Below are 17787 nucleotides of genomic sequence, written 5' to 3'. Positions count from 1 at the left end.
GCTAATTTCCCCTAATGGTGAAGTGTCTGTTCATGGAACAGGGAGTAGGTGGGAAATAAAGAAATGTAAAAGTAATAGGCACTGCACACTGACCCAGTTAAATACCTTTTATAAAATCCCATTTATGTGACATGCTTATCAAATGTTGGATACCCCCTTCTCTTTGGAAGATCTGGCAGATGGAAATAGGATGCCTCATTTGAGTCACAAAGAGATTATTCCAGGAGGTCGATAATGCAGGGTTTCAAATGCATCAGAGGAAGAAAGGGTTATAAATGTTAATGACTCTAAATGTTAACCAGTTTCCCCCTTTTATTTGAAAAATCTTTACACTCTCTAAAAATATATAATTTACAGATGAGATGGCTCTTTGTGTTGTTTTTATAACTTATTTACCTAGGAAAGCTCAGCTCAGAGCCGGTGTCTAGTTTTCAGTGGGTTTTCAAGCCAGTTTCATAGCTGGGTTTGACTGAAACAAAAACAGATCAAGGAATTTGCTCAAGGTCTCCCAAGAACTCAGTAATTTTTGGATCCTGATCCTTTGCTCTAAGGATAAGAGGGAAGGTCCTCTCATGGATCAGTAACTGGTTAAAAGACAGGACACAGAGCGTAGAAATAAATGGTCAGTTTTCAGAATGGAAGATAAATAGTGGTATCCCCCAGGGATCTGTACTAGGACCAGTACTGTTCAACATATTCAGAAATGAACTGGAAAAAAGAGGTGAACAGTGAGGTGGCAAAAATTGCAGACAATACAAAATTACTCAAGATAGTTAAGTCTAAAGCAGACTGTGAAGAGTTACAAAGCTGTCTGACAAAACTGGATGACTGGGCAACAAAATGGCAGATGAAATTCAATACTGATAAATGCAAAGTAATGCACATTGGAAAACATAATCCCAACTATACAAATAAAATGATGGGGTCTAAATTAGCTGTTACCACTCAAGAAAGAAATCTTGGAGTCATTGTGGATAGTTCTCTGAAAACATCCACTCAATGTGCAGCGACAGTCAAAAAAGAATATTGGGAATCATTAGGAAAGATAATAAGACAGAAAATATCATAATGTCTTTATATAAATCCATGGTATGCCCACATCTTGAATATTGCTTACAGATGTGGTCACCCCATCTCAAAAAAAGATATATTGGAATTGAAAAAGCTACAGAAAAGGCAACACAATGATTAGGGGGTATGGAACAGGTTCCATATGAGGAGAGATTAAAAAGACTGGGACTTTTCAGCCTGGAAAAGAGACGACTAAGGGGGAATATTATAGAGGTCTATAAAATCATGAATGGTGTGGAAAAATTGAATAAGGAAATGTTATTTACTCCTTCACATAACACAAGAACTACAGGTCACCCAATTAAATTAAGAGGCAGGAGATTTAAAACAAACAAAAGAAAGTATTTCTTCACAGTCAACCTGTGGAACTCTTTGCCGGGGATGTTGTGAAGGCCAAAACTATAACAGGGTTCCAGTAAGAACTAGATAAGTTCATGGAGGCTAGGTCCATCAATGGCTATTAGCTAGAGTCAGTAGGGATCCAACACCATGTTCTGCGTGTCCCTAGCCTCTGTTTGCCAGAAGCTGGGAGTGGGAGTGACAGGGGATGAATCACTTGATGATTGTCTGTTCTGTCCATTCCCTTTGAAGCACCTGGTATTGGCCACTGTTGGAAGACAGGCTACTGAGCTAGATGGACCATTGGTCTTACCCAGGATGGCCTTTCTGATGTTTATATAGAACCCAGATGTATTTCCCCCTACTGTAACCTAGTAGACTCCACTCCCCTGACAGATGGGGGTCTCTCTCTCCCCAGAGTTAGTAACAAAGTAAGAATATAAATTAAAATTTTGAACCTAACCAGTGGTCCTTAAGTGACCTGCCACAAGATGCATTTCTTAAATATCTAGGTGGTGGGATAAGGCTGTGTGATTGTTGCAGAGCCCTAGAGGACAGGTGTGATGCTGTCTGCACAGAGGATGCCTGACACACTGTCTCCTGGCAACTGATGGCATGGGCCCCTCCCCTGAAAGGTGCCAACTGAAGGTATTGGAGAACAAAGAGATCAGGTGCCCTCCTGGCCCGGGGAAAGAGACAAAGGACAGAGGAGGGGCTGGAGGGGGTTGCAGTTTGGAGCTGGCTGGGGCAGGGCCGGCTCCAGGCACCAGATTAGCAAGCAGGTGCTTGGGGCGGCCACTCCGGAGGGGGGCGGCACGTCCAGCTATTCGGCGGCAATTCAGCGGAGGGTCCCTCACTCTGGCTCAGAGTGAAGGACCTCCTGCCGAATTGCCGCCGAAGTGCCGCAGATCGCAATCGCGATTGCGGCTTTTTTTTTTCTGGGGGGGGGCTGCTTGGGGCGGCAAAAACCCTGGAGCCGGCCCTGGGCTGGGGAAACGGAGGGAGGCCCAGCACTGGTGTCTGGGCTCCCTACCCCACAAGACAGACCTGACTGAAGGGTCCTGTTTTCCATACCTACAAGCTCTGCTTTGACTGTGTTCCTGTAGTCTAATAAACCTTCTGTTTTACTGGCTGGCTGAGAGTCACGGTGAATTGCAGGAAGTGGGGGGTGCAGGACCCTGACTCCCCCACACTCCGTGACATCCAGCAGCAGCAGGGCAGGTTCTCTTCCAGCCCTCTGGGGTGGGTGTTGGGAGTGGGAGGAGCGGAGGGTAATGTGGTTACTCCTATAACTGGACATTTAGTTTCCAGTCAGCACTGCTAACCGGACACCCAGGTCCCACTTTCTACTGGAGTTTCCAGTCTAAAACTGGATACCTGGCAACAGGGCTGCCAGAAAAGCCTGAGGGCGGGAGGAGGGGCAAGCAATCATTTTTAAAAGTGAGAGGGCTAAGACTTAAGCGGTGGGAAGCAAGGGGTGGGTGGGCTAGTGAGTGGAGAGGAGCTAACAGGCAGGGCCATGTCTGCTGTACTGCCCAGGCAGGTTGGAGACTGTGGGGATCAGTCGACGCAGTATTCCTAGCCCAAGTGACATGACAGCCAGTGGTGGATTTAGAGTTAGTGGGCCCCCTGGCCCTGTGCTCAGCTTCATTTTTGGGGCCCCTCCTTGGGACCCAGCCAAGAAAAAGAACATTTTCTCTTATCTCCTCCCGCCCATTTTTCATTCTTTTTTTCTTCATCCTCCTCCTATAAGTAATAGCAAGTAAATGAAAATAAAGTGAGGTGCCTTGATTGTTCTTGTAGTCTAACTTATTTTTCCACAGACCACTTGAAAATCGCAGAGGGGCTCAACGGACCACTTAATGATCTTTCCAAATATTATAAAAAAACGTTGGGGTGCGGGGTCTGGCCAGGAGCTAGGGTGAGGGAGGAGGCTCAGGGTTGGGGCAGGAGGTTGGGGTGTGGAGCACTTACCTGGGACAGCTCCTGTTTGGTGCAAGGGGTGCAGGTGGGAATGGGGGGGAGTGCAGGAGCTCCCGTTTGGTGCTCAGGATGGGGGTGGGGATGTGGGAGGGTTCAGGAGTCAGGGCATGGGGTGTGGGGGGGCTGGGTGTGTGTGAGGGGGGTGCAGGAGTCAGGGCAGGGGGCTGGGTGTGTGAGGGGGGTGCAGGAGTCAGGGCAGGGGGGTGGGGAGGTGTGAGGGGATGTAGGGGTCAGGGCAGGGGGCTGGGTGTGTGTCTGGGGGGTGCAGGAGTCAGGGCAGGGGTTGGGTGTGTGTGTGGGGGGGTGCAGGGGTCAGGGTGGGCAGGGGGCTGGGGAGGTGTGAGGGGGGTACAGGGGTCAGGGCAGGGGGCTGGGTGTGTGTGAGGGGGGTGCAGGGGTCAGGGTGGGCAGGTGGCTGCGGGTGTGTGAGGGGGGTTCAGGGGTCAGGGTGGGCAGAGGGCTGTGGGTGTGGGCTGGGGTCGTGGGGGGGCTCACGGCAGGGGGCTGGATTCCAGCCCCTTCCCCAAGGCCCCGCCCCTGCCTCTTCACCGCCTCCTCCCCGGAGCAGCGAGCATGCTGAGGCTCCGCTCCTCCTCCTCCCTCCTACTGGCAAGCAGCTGATCCAGCTGATCGGCGGCAGGGAAGGGGGGGAGGGAACGTAGCACGCTGGGGAAGGAGGCGGGGGAGGAGCGTGGCTGCCGGCAGAGCCTGCCCTGCTGCAGCAGGAGCCGGCAGCACTAAGCTTCTGCCCCTGGGGGGGGCGGAGAAGAGCAGGCTGGGCCGGGGCCCCTTTGGACCGTGGGCCCGGCACCATGGTAAATCTGGTATAATTTTAACTTGTAAACTGAAGTTATCTTACCTAGAAACCATTGAGAAGCAATAAAAGAGTGAATCCCACAAATACACTTTCACAAAGTCACTTTTCTGAGCAGAACTCCTACCCAGTCTCCATTAAGCTTTAATCATGATTACAGAGTATCCAAACAAATTAAAAATTAAGTATAGAAAAGACCTGTGCAACCAGCTAACCTTTGCTCTACTAGTTTAGGAGTCTTTATTAACATTTCCTACTGCTAAAGAGGCTTCCACCATTTCCTTTGGGAGAATACTCCACAATCAGCTGGGTGTTGCAGTTTCTTTTACAACACTGCAGGAGAATGTGTCGGTCTTTGTTGTACTCTTGCCCTTTCATTAATTGGGAACCTCCTTATCGGAAAACACAGACTTGGAGTGATTTGTTATACTCCAATGATAGTAATGTAAATTATGACATTTAATATGTCAGGCAGTTACAGAAGACAATAAAATTTGATATTCAAAGAAAAGATAGTCATACAAACTGTTAATGGATTGAATTCATCAGTGTAATTGATAAACAAAAACTATACTTAATCTATGTAAAATGAGGTACTGTATACCATAAATATGTGGTGAAATGGAAACACACCATGAACTAAATCTATCCCTGGTATAATTCTATTGGAGTCAGCAGGTCAGATTATGATTATGTAAATAGGAGAAATTCCACTGAACTCAATGGATTTGTGCCTGTTACGTGTACAGAAATTTGGTCCAGATTCTGTCTACAGAAACCACACACACACACAAAGGGCATGCTCATATATAGGGAGTGGTCATCATATTTAGATATTATTGTCTAATACACCAGGAAAGCTATATTTCTGGGAACGTCATCGCAGCATCTGCTGTTAAGCCTTTATATATCCCTAAGAGTATAGACATTTATATAGCTGGGAATAACAACTAGAGTTTAGGTCTCAATTGAAACTGGTAAAAATGTATCTACAAAAATCCACAAAAAGGCCCCCATTTTCCCAGTAATTTAGCACAGGTTTTGAATATTCAAATTAGAAATATAAATAATATATACATATATGTAACATTGTAGGCGGTCACTTAATACTGATAATGCAGATTTTTAAATCATAAAAATCCTATGGATATTTTGGAGTTACTTAGGAAAGATGGTTGCCTCAAGGTTACACTAAATCTAAATTTTGGCTTCTATTGCATTCTTGTACTGTCTTTAATTACATGATCACATACTGTATTTTCCATAGCACCTCTACTTCATTCAGTACACAGGATGAATGGTGGTCAGAGAATGGTGGGCACAGCTATTCAATATTCAATCTTTTTATCCTCATCATTCAATGTGTGGTCCCATGCATTATTTATTCCACACCACCCAATCATTGTACTGCACAGAGAATTATTAATGTCCTCCTGGGTTTTTCTATTGCACTCACCTCAAACTAGCATAATTCTTTATGAACATTAATGTATTTATCTTCATAACACCCCTGAGAGGTGAGATGGTATTATTATTCATTTTACTCATGGGGAATGAAGGCACAGCATTTAAAGACAAAATTGTTTAAAAATGTCAACTGATTTTGGGTGTCCAATCTGAGAAACTGAGGCCCTGATTTCCCAGAGAGTCTAGCATTTGGTAGCACTTTATTTGTTCAATGACAGCTCCCATTGGCCTCATTTGCAGTTGTGAGGGCTCAGCACATTGGCAAATCAGACCCCAAATGTCTCAGGTTGGGTACCCAGAAAAAAGAGGTACATGCAATTAGTGGCCACCAGTGAAATTTTTAACTTATGTGACTTGCCCAGCATCACACAGGAACTCTGTGGCAGTGGAAGGGATAAAATCCAATTATCCAGGGCAGCCTTCAGCTTCCTCGAGTGTGAGACTATCCTGTTTCTTCCAGTAGTGCCCAGCCTCATTCAGCACATACCTTCCAACTTCTGCCACAGATGAAGCAAGGGTCCTGAAGATTCCAGCCTCATTCACTGCACAACCCTAATTCATCCCCAGAACACAGTCCATTCTGTCCACTGAGTGAGGCAGAAGTCCTATGTAAAAATAGTATGTGACCATTTAACACTGTATCCTAATGCATATGTGCAAGGTGTTGAATTAAGGCAGAGATTTTTAGTGCAATTTCCTATTTAAAAAAACAAAACAAACAAACAAAACTTTACATTTGAAAAACAAACAAACCCTCAAACATCTCAACAGGTGGAACCATACTGACCACCTACATGGGACATCAGCAGGATTGGGATCATCCACCATGCAGGCTCTCTTCCACTTGAACTAATAAGTAATTGAATGTGGATGTGGGGGATGGAGACACAAATTTTGCAAGTGGGTTTCTCAGCTATTTTCTAGAAAACAAAGACCCAGAAATAATGGGTTAAATTCCAAGTTCTCTAATGGTTATAGCATGTAAAACGGTGGCTTCCCTGTGGGCTGGACAGCCAGGGGCTAAGCCAACTCTGATTGCATGATGAGTCCCACCCGAGGTGATCTCAGAGTAAAAGGTAGCAGGCAACTGCAGGAAGCTGCAGAATATGCCAGGGGTGAGTGGGTGGTTGAGTGTAACTGAGACTGTCAGGCTTCCTGCCTCTAACAGGAAGCAGAAGAAAGCTCTCCACAGAGGGAGGCCTGGGAGAGACCCCTGCCCAAGACTGACAGACAGAGCCTCAGGGGGTCTACACAACAGTAGCTTTCAGTATCTCTTCTACGTCTTACTCTGCTAGGGAAAGCCTAGTCTTATAAGTGCCCATCAGTGCATCCTTTCCTGATCACAGTGTAGTTCTCTGATTCCCTCTGATCCTGCTCCCTCTCCCCTCAGGAGCCAGCTGATGACCCATCAAATTCAACACCCCCTACCCGCCAAATGAGTAGTCCAGGTGGAGATACCATCCAGCAGTCCAAGCCTCTGTGTCTCTGTGCACCCTGCAGCATGTGTTCTTTTGGGCTTCAGCCAACATTATACCCTATCATACAATTTCACTAAACACACTTATCCTATAGCACAGTGTTTCTCAAACTGGGGTCGCCGCTTGTGTAGGGAAAGCCCCTGGCAGGCCGGGCCGGTTTGTTTACCTGCTCCGTCCGCAGGTCCGGCCGATCGCGGCTCCCACTGGCCGCGGTTCGCTGCTGCAGGCCAATGGGAGCTGCTGGAAGCAGCGGCCAGTAAGTCCCTCGGCCAGCAGCTCTCATTGGCCTGGAGCAACGAACCGCGGCCAGTGGGAGCCGCGATCGGCCGGACCTGCGGACGTGGCAGGTAAAGAAACCGGCCCATCCAGCCAGGGGCTTTCCCTGCACAAGCAGCGACCCCAGTTTGAGAAACACTGCTATAGCAACTCATATCACAGCATTTCAAGGTAACATAGTCACTTCTCCATAGGGCCAAATGTCTTATTTCAAAGGAGTTAAGGGCCACAATCAATTCTTTGGGGGCAGATACTCTGTTCTATTCTGCATTGCAAAGGGGAACAGTTATGGAAATGATGCAGGAATCACTTGCTAATTTCTGTGGCTTCTGTTATGCAAGAGGTCAAATTAATGACAATAATGGTCCCTTCTGACCTTAAAATCTATAGTTAAGCAATGTAGACATGTAACAGGGTGCTGGCCAGGAGGTCCTGAGGCAGGCCCCTGTTAGCCCAGCTCCAATTAAGAAGTATTAATTGGGGCTGGCTGGGTATGCCACACCTAATTGGTGGAACAGAAGCACCTGCAGGCCTTATTAGCCAGGGGGCTACATAAAGCTGGCAGGCTGGAAGGAAGGGGGGACGGACGGACGAACGAACGAACGGAAGGAAGAGCAAGGAAAGGGAGGAGCCACAGCCTGTGCATCCCTGCTGGCTAGAGAAGCTAGCTGTCCCCCAGGTTGCTGGTTTACAACTGTCTGTAAATACAAGGTGGTGGGAGCTGACACTGTTAATAAAAAAGCACTGATGATTGCAGTTAGAGAAGGTCTCTGGCTGATTTGTGCGAGGGCGAGCGAAGGGCCTCGTTACAAGACATAAGAACAAATGGATATAAATTGGCCATCAACAAATTAGATGAAAGTTTCTAACCACCAGAGGAGTGAAGTTCTGGAACAGCCTTCCAAGCAGAGCAGTGGTGTCAAAAAACCTAACTGGTTTCAAGACTGAGCTTGATAAGTTTATCGAGTTATGATGAGACATGCAACTGCTAGCAGCAAATATCTCCAACAGCTGGTGATGGGACACTAGATGCAGAGGCCTGAGTTATTACTGAGAATTCTTTCCTGGGTGTCTGGCTGGTGGGTCTTGCCCCCAGGTCAGATTGGCAGAGACCTGGGGGGGAGGGGCGGGACACGTTTGCCTTTCTCTGCAGCATGGGGCCTGGGTCACTTGCAGGTTTAAATGAGTGTAAATGGTGGATTATCTGTAACTTTAAGTCTTTAAATCATGATTTGAGGACCTCAGTAACTCAGCCAGAGGTTATGGGTCTCTTACAGGAGTGGATGGGTGAGGTTCTGTAGCCTACAATGTGCAGAAGGTCAGACTAGATGATCATGATGGTCCCTTCTGGCCTTAAAGTCTATGCACCCATGAGAACTGGAAGTGTCTCACTCCCTATAGGGAGCATGTAAGGGTTGGAAAGTGGAAGTAGGCAGATTGCACTGTGCTCCAGATATTCTCAACTGATGTGTGATTCACGGGGAGGCTGGTTTAGCCTGTCCTGGGACCAGGGCCAGGGTGGGTGATAGGGCTGAGGTGAGATTCAGGGAGAGCTGTAACTGGTTGCTGGTTCTCAACTTCTTCTCTTTTTACCTGGCTATGCAGAGGAGTGGAGCCATTCTTAGCAAAATGCTCATTTAGGCTCTCACACCCAGCAGGAAAGCAAGCAGTGCAGCAGTCAAAGCTACTCTCCTCCCTCTCATGTGATGAGGGAGGTGGCCAGCGTGGGGGCTGCTGAGCCTATGCAGCAGGGAAAGGACAACAGATGCCCAGCGTGTCTTCATTTTACATCTGGGACTCCTGGGGAAACTAGGAGGCAGTCAGAGATGCTGTGTGATCTCTGTTGCTCAGGAATCACATTTTATTTATAATGAAATACAGATTTTCTTCTTCAGCCTTGAGGGCCAAATTTTAGAGCCTCAAGGGCCACACATGGCTCTTGGATTACAGGTTCGACAGCACTGCCTTAGTCATGTAGTTACTTTAACATATTTTCTTCCAGCAGGTGAAAAAGATATTTGCAAAATCAAGATAATGTTCTATTAGGAAACATGTGTTCTGCTAAAGCTAAATGTCAGGAAATAAACTGCTGCAAAACCTAAATGATGGAGAGACTCATTTTTGCTTGTTTCAGTTTGGGTGTAAAAGCCTTTTGCATAGGTATAGTCTGTTCCCACTACTGACGACATCTCAGTTTGAAACACACATCATGTGGCCTACAGAGAGACACCTCTGGCAAAACAGACTTTAAAGAGAGCACCCATATAAACCTGGTCAATGACTAGACACAGGGTATGTCTACACTACAAAAAAACCCTGTGGCAGTGAGTCTCTGACTCGGGTTCATGCTATGGGGCTAAAAATAGCAGTGTGAATGTTCCCGATCAGGCTGAAGCTGGAGCTCTGAGACCCATTCCCCTCACTAGGTCTCAGAACTTGAGCTCCAGTCCAAGCGGAATGTCTACACTGCTGTTTTGAGCCATGTAACTTAAGCCCGAGTCAGTCGACCCAGACTCTGAGACTCACTGCCATGGGTTTTTTTTGCACTGTAGACACACCCACAGACAGACACGCACATACACACATGTAGCTTGCAGAATGCAATGAAAGATCACTTCTAATTTACCATCTCCTGATTTTGCTTTTAGCTCTGCCGTTTTCCCTGCTGCACATCAGGACTCAGACCAAGTTTTGCTGTGCATATAAATTCTTTGAGCTAAGGTGTTTTGAGAGACGACTCTGACTCCCTTCTCCTGTACCCTTTAAATAAGGGCATTCTCTGAGTACCCCTCACGTAACACACTCCTGTGTGCATTTATTATTAACTATTATTATTATTTGCATTATTGCAGCACCTAAGAGCCCTTGTCATGGACAAGGACCCCACTGTGCTAGGTGCTGTACAAACACAGAACAAAAACATAGCCCAGGTCCCCAAAAAGCTTCTGTTACAAGCAAAATATGTCAGCTTGCATGTTTAAATTAGGATAAACTTGAAGTGGTACAGTACTTAAATCCAAGTGCAGCGGGCTTAACATAAAACAAACTGGCAGCTAAGGAATTGTGGCAATATGTGTATGCTAACTTGCAGGAGGGCCCTTGTAGTTATGAAAGATAACTACAGTTTTTACACCAATGAAAGAAGCATTGGGAAAACAATAATTCCTCCCTGTGCTTCTGAGATGTTAAAGCCCTAGGGCTAGATCCTCAGCTGGTATCAATCAGCTTAGCTCCACTGGAGTTTTTATTTGTCTAGGCCTTCTTGAACCAAACTCTGCCTAGTGTATCATTTATATCACAAACAGCCAGGGCCACTCCTCCTCCCCAGCACCTCCTGATCCAAAACTGTGCAAGGAAGATGCCCTCTCTGGGGGTATCAGCACCTAACCCCCTACTTCCAGCCACATGGGCTTGGGGAAACAAACCGCAGGGAGGAGCCAGCCAAAGACTGAAGCTGAAAGAGTAGCTGCAGGAGCTGCTTAAGCAGAGAGGTTCAGATGCTGATGATGTCATCAGGTCGCTTTCTGTAGTTTTCACGCTGGACATTCTCTCCCCTGTGCTGATTGGCTGCTGCTCCAATTCTGCTACCCCTTCCATTTTGCTAATCTCCACCTAACATAACCCCACCAAAGGGATTTAAGTAACAAAATAAAATAAAATAACATGGAACTAACATGATGTTTGGCATCATCACATTGTTCACTCTGCTGGTGTGTTCTACCCTTCTCCCACCCTGTGTATGCCGGGTCTATTTAGACTGTAAGCTCTTTGGGGCAGGGACTGTCTACTTCCATATGGCTGCTTATATATATTGCCTAGCACAATGGGGCCCCATTCTCAGTTGGCATCTAGGCACTAAAATAATAGACATGATAAATATTAATTAAAAATAACATACTCCATATCCATTAATTCACACTGTATATTTTCAAACTCTAATATTTAACACCCTTTTAGAGACAAACTTCATTATTCAGGTTACACACAACTTTTTACGAAGTGCATAAGACCCACATTCCTCTTTATACAAATTGATAAATCAATGCCAACTGTATCTATTTATAGAAATAAGTGTGCCTTGTTCTGCATACTCAATAATAGTTCTCTGTATTCCCTCTGAGCTTAATCTAATCATTCCTATTAAGGACACTATCCAAAGCCTGCTGTGATTAGAATATTCAACATTCTGCTGTGAAGCCTCTGTTAATAATACAATGTAATTTCTACAGCTTCCCACTCCGTGGAGGTGCTTGGAGAGGGGCACAACAGCAACATTCATGCAATAAAAACAAAATGCAATAAAACACCCTCATATAACTAGGGGCATCTAACAAGACAAAAAGGGAGATGGAAAGCATGTATATAAGGGGCCAACAGTGCTTATTCAAGATCATGTTGGAGGAGGGAGGAGCTTAAAGGTGATGTTTGAATGTGATACGAGACTGATTGAGGATAGATGTGAAGGGGAGGACAAGAGCCACTCTCCCCAGCACAGGACAGCAGGCAGCACAGCACCCATAATAGCGAAAGAATAATCCTCTGACAATTCAGAGCTAGATTATGGCTTAGTTAAACTGCAGCTGTGAGTTGGGGGGTGTCCTGTCCCATGAGCTCCAGTGATCCATTGTCCTTCCAGGACCTGCTCCAAGCCTACAGGGGAAGTGAAATCTGCTCCTTCCTTTGCTCCCCATAGTGTGCTGGTCCCACTTCAGGAGACAATGTGGGGGCAGGAGGGTTGGGTAGGTGGATAAAAGGGGAGGCAGTGCCATGAGCACACCACTTTTCTTCCCCCTTTTCAGAGTCCTTCCGGGAGTGCACAGGGAACACTTGTTATTCTGTTATTGTTACACCTACATGGAAACATGGTAAGTGACCACCCTGGCTTAACCAGGAGACCTTCAATGACCTGAAATTAAAAAAAAACCAGCCATACAAAAGTGGAAATTAGGTCAAATTATGAAGGATGAATATATAAAAACAACAACAACACAAGCATGCAGGGACAAAATTAGGAAGGCCAAGGCAAAAAAATGAGATTAAACTGGCTAGGGACATAAAGGGTAACATGAAAACATTTTACAAATACAGAAGCAAGAGAAGACCAAGGACATGGTAGGCCCATTACTCAATGAGGAGGGCAAGACAATAACAGAAAACGTAGCAATGGCCGAAGTGTTAAATGCCTTCTTTGTTTCCGTTTTCACCAAAAAAGTTAGTAGTGATTGGATTACTAACATAGTGAACATCAGTGTAAATGGGGTACGTTCTGAGGCTTAAATAGGAAAAGAACAAGTTAAGAATTACTTACACAAGTTACAGAGTAGCAGCCATATTAGTCTGTATCCGCAAAAAGAACAGGAGTACTTGTGGATGCTCTAATAAATTTGTTAGTCTCTAAGGTGCCACAAGTACTCCTGTTCTTTTTACACAAGTTAGATTCTTCAAGTGGGCAGGATGTGATGAAATTTATCCTAGAAGACTTAAAAAACTGGTTGAAGAGTTCTCTGAGACATTAGTGATTATCTCTGAGAAGTCATGGAGGACAAGAAAGATCCAAGAGGACTGGAAAAGTGATAATATAGTACCTAGCCATAAAAAAGGGAAATGAGGACAACACAGGGAATTATAGACCAGTCAGCTTAACCTTGGCACCCAGAAAGATAACAGAACAAATCACTGGACAATCAATTTGTAAGCATCTAGAAGAAAATAAGGTGGTAAATAAAAGTCAACATGGATGTGATTTAAGTAGATGTGATATATCTCAACTTCAGTAAGGCTTTTGATACTGTCTCACATGACCTTCTCATAAACAAACTAGAGAAATATAGCCTAGAGGAGCCTACTATAAGGTGGGTGCACAACTGGTTAGAAAAGCGAACTTAGACAGTTATCAATGATTCACAGTCAAGATGGAAAGGTATATTGAGCTGGATCCCATGGGATCTATCCTGGCTATGGTTCTATTCAATATCTTCATGAATGATTTGGATAATGGCATAGAGAGTACACTTATAAAGTTTGTGGACAATACCAAGCTGGGAGGGGTTGCAAGTGCTTTGTAGGATAGGATTAGAATTCAAAATGATCTGGACAAACTGGAGAAATGGTCTGCAATAAATAGAATGCAATTCAATCAGCATAAATGCAAAGTACTACACTTAGAAAGGAATAATCAACTGCACAAATACAAAATTGGAACTGACTGCCTAGGAAGCAGTACTGCAGAAGAGTTCTGGGGATTATCATGGATCACAAACTAAATATGAGTCAACAATGTAATACTGTTGCAAAAAAGGGCAAACTTCTTTCTGGGATGAATTAGCAGAAGTGTTGTAAGCAATACACAAGAAGTAATTCTTCCACTCTACTCAGCACTGATAAAGCCTCAACTGGAGTACGTTGTCCAGTTCTGGGTGCCACACTTCGGGAAAGATGCTGACAAATTGGAGATAGTCCAGAGGAGAGCAACAAAAATGTTTAAAGGTCTAGAAAATATGACCTATGAGGAAAGATTGAAAAACAAATGGATTTGTTTAGTCTGGAGAAGGTGGGACATAACAGTCTTCAAGTATGTAAAAGGGTGATAAATTGTCCTTCTTAATCACTGAGGGCAGGACAAGAAGTAATGGGCTTAAATTGCAGCAACGGAGAGTTAGGTTAGACATTAGGCAAAACTTCCTAACTGTAAGGGTAGTTAAGCACGGAACAAATTACTTAGGGAGGTTTGGATTTGCTGTCATTGGAGGTTTTTAAGAACAGGTTAGACGAACATCTGTCAGGGATGATCTAGATATACTCAGTCCTGCTTCAGTGCAGGGGACTGGACTAGATGCCCCATCAAAGTCCCTTCCAGTCCTACATTTCTATGATTCTGTTTTGGTGCAGGAGTCACACACAATCTGGACCCTGGAGGGTGGGAGTAGATAGCCTGAAATTGGAAAACATGACACACGTGCAAACATAGAGGCAGGAGAGAAACACTCATTATTCCACCCCATGCCATATCCTGGAACCACTCACACGTCCAAACATAGCTAAACACAGAAGAAAAACACAGAATATTAATAGAGAAACCAGAGTGAGGTCTCCCACTGGCCTTTTACGACTAAACAACAGCACATTCAAATGAACAAAGGGAACACCCACACACAAATGGAACAATTGGGAATATACTAAATGATGCAAAGAGTCCTGTGGCACCTTATAGACTAACAGACATATTGGAGCATGAGCTTTCGTGGGTGAATACCCACTTCGTGGCTACATGCATCCGACGAAGTGGGTATTCACCCACGAAAGCTCATGCTCCAATACGTCTGTTAGTCTATAAGGTGCCACAGGACTCTTTGCTGCTTTTACAGATCCAGACTAACACGGCTACCCCTTTGATACTTGATACTAAATGATGACTCTCTCCTCCTTCTCAAATAATAAAAAGAATACAGGCTTGATTCTCAGCCAGCGGCATGTTTCATTTCCCAGGGAATGCTCCACAAATTATACACTGATTTCCTGGGGTGGGAATGTCTCTTGTTATTTCAAATTGACCCCCATGGCCAATAAGAAGCAGCACTGAACATACAGGTGACTCCCACCTACTTCTCCTTATCCAGAAAGATGGTAGCTGTGATATGAGACTTCTAGGAATGGGGAGTGGTCAAACAAGTACAAATTGAGAGAACAAGGAGAATCCTTACTTAATTGAGAACTCCAGGGAGAAATTCTCCTTCCCTTTTCCAATGGGGACAAAAAGGATAGTTCAACCAGCCAGAAGTAAGTCTGGGGTTATTGGTACCTTGAAAGGCACATGCATTCAGCACCTTAGTGTATCTGCATTCCACACTATAGCATAGGAACTTGGTGGGGAAAAAAGGATCCTTGTTAGAATGCATGTGAATGTAGTTCACTGAAAAAAATGTTGGTAGTAATCTTAGCATCCAAAATTGTAAGTACCCGCTTAGTTTTAGGTGATACCATGGTGTGTCTTTTAATACCTCATTGAGAAAATAATGTGGGTCTCTCTTCATTTTCCAAAACAAGCAATGAAACAAATAATCACCACAACAAGCTTCTGACACATCATGGTACTTTTTCAGCATGGTGTATAAACAATTTTTGTGAACAGATCCTGTTAATGAGTGAAACATCCCTCATGTTGCATAAAAAGTGAACCTCACAGTTTTGATGTTAAAGAAAGAAAAAACAAACAATTCTTACCACAAATCCCTCAGTGTACTGAAACTGAGATCTGGAAGTGTCTTCTGCTGTTGGACTCAAGGGCTTAGGATCCGACATAGAGCGCTGCATCATCTTTGCAGATTTTGGGCTCAGTGGAGGACCCTTGGCAATATCAGCATGTAGCATTTTCTGAGGGCTGATGTCATCAGTGATGGATTTTTCATAGGGTACAAAGGCAGATTCTATAACTTTGCTCGGTGAAACAGGTGAAATGGGTGAATATAGAACTTTGGGAGATTTAGGAGGGGAAGGGACTACCTGTAGTGTGGAATCTGCACGAAGATGGGATGAATAGCCTATTTCTAATGGTGTTGGACGCTTTTTATCTTTCTGTGGAGACGTGGCTGTCAAGTACTGGGGACTCTGTGTATCTGAGTCTGTTTCTGTTTGACATCCCAAACTTTCTCCTTTGTATGTCTTCTCTGGAGCTGAAATATGTTTAATGATTTCAACTTTAGCATCCAGCCTGGCCCTTATTGAAGGTGTTCTTATCGTCCCTACAGGTTCTGTCTGTACAGAGATCTCTGCCACTGTCTGAACTGCAATGCTAGACACTTTGGAAAATGGCTTAGCCTTGTCTACCTCAGTGGTACCCTCGTTATATTTCCCAACACGAGACTTTCTTCTTGATCTGTTAGAAAGATCCCATTCATCTTGATCTTCATCATCTGTCTGAACACTTGTGTCAACGCTCTTCTTAGTTCTCCTTCTCCTGTTTGTGTAACTTCTGTCTGCACCATCTTCATCATCGGTTTGTACTCCACTGTCCACTATTTTTTTAAAACAACTGGGCTCTTTTTCCAGAGTCTCATCAAGCTTGTCATACTGACCACGCAATTTTGGCATGGAGCTCCTCTTTTTCAGTTGTTTCTCCTCTCTCATATCCATGTCCTTAAGAGACATTTCTGAAACAGAGCTTAGCATACCAGGCCTAGATATATATTGGGTAATACCATCTGACTGAACTGTGTACCATGTTTGGCTTTGTGGAATTTCAATGCCCAGCACAGTGGAAGCTGTGGTGGCTGGGTCATCGCTAGTCCAAAACTGGCCATTTTCTGTAGCAGCATAGTGCCCTTCCAGAAGGGCTTGGTCTGTGCTTGTTTGTGGAGAGACAGTTCCAGAAGGGTCATAATTATACTGATATATCTGGCGAATTTTTTGCTCTTCCAGCTGCTGATGAAGCTGCTGTTGAAGTTGTTGAAATTGTTCAAGCTGTAATTGCTGCTGGGCTAAGGTTTCCTGCCTCATCATGAATTGAGCTTGTCGCTCCTCTTCTTGCTGAAATAAGAGATGGTGTTTCATGGATTGCAACTCCTCAAGTTTTTTTTGGACCATTAACTTTTCTTGTTCTCTAAACCTTTGGATTTCCTGACGTTCCCACTCTAGTTCCTCTGCAAAGCGCTGCTGCTTAAGTTTCTCAAGCTCAAGCAGTTCACGCTGCAATTCAAGCTGCTGCTGTTTGTCTTCTTCAGGGGCAATGAGAAGTGCAACTTCATCTTCAAGTACATCTGTAAAAGCTTCAGAAGCTATAGTTAAAGCAGGCATCAGGTTAGTTGGCTCAGTGGTAATAGTTTCTATAGTGCCAGGTTGCAACCCTGTGTCAATATCAATGCCAGTAACTGCATTGTCTTTTTCAGCTGCCACTGTTGTCAAGAAACTGTATGATCTTGGAAGTGGCTGATTCTGTTGCAAGGTTGATAATGAGGACACTGAGTCAATTGTTTGGACAGCAGATAAATCTCTGACAGTTGTACTGAAAATAGAACCAGGCTGTGTAGTTATGGCAAATGTGGCTGGGATCGGAGTTGCAACCGAGGAATAAACGACACCATTAGAGGATCTTAACACACTTCCAACACCATACTGGGATCCCAGAGATGGTACTATTCTTGCTTGGGAATACTGTGGTGCACTAATTCCGATGCCTGAAATCACCTGCCGAGTCTCTGGATAAGGACCAGTGGTCTTGCTTGAGTAATCCATTACCTCACCTGAAATTATAGGGCAGAGTTATAGTCCAGTCCCCAAAAAGAATGCTGCTTTGTGGATTCTGAAAGCCATCCCATCTTGATGAATTAAACAGGGGTGGGGAACTGCATGCAAATCTTCAGGTTA

The 17787-nt window shown here is 44.8% G+C and overlaps 1 protein-coding gene across 1 annotated transcript in view; it reads right to left on the bottom strand.

The window, feature by feature from the left end:
• The window catches only part of PCLO (piccolo presynaptic cytomatrix protein), a 554357-nt gene that overhangs the window by 240300 nt on the left and 296270 nt on the right, over positions 1 to 17787 (bottom strand). Inside the window, exon 6 of the mRNA XM_065409113.1 lies at positions 15649 to 17663. Coding sequence (XP_065265185.1) covers positions 15649 to 17663 — 2015 coding nt within the window. The remainder of the gene's footprint in view (positions 1 to 15648; positions 17664 to 17787) is intronic.

The sequence above is a fragment of the Emys orbicularis genome, chromosome 1, assembly GCF_028017835.1.
Source record: "Emys orbicularis isolate rEmyOrb1 chromosome 1, rEmyOrb1.hap1, whole genome shotgun sequence".
In the NCBI taxonomy this organism is placed as follows: Eukaryota; Metazoa; Chordata; order Testudines; family Emydidae; genus Emys; species Emys orbicularis.
Note: the sequence above shows the minus strand (reverse complement) of the source record. Positions and strands in the feature narration are given on the sequence as shown.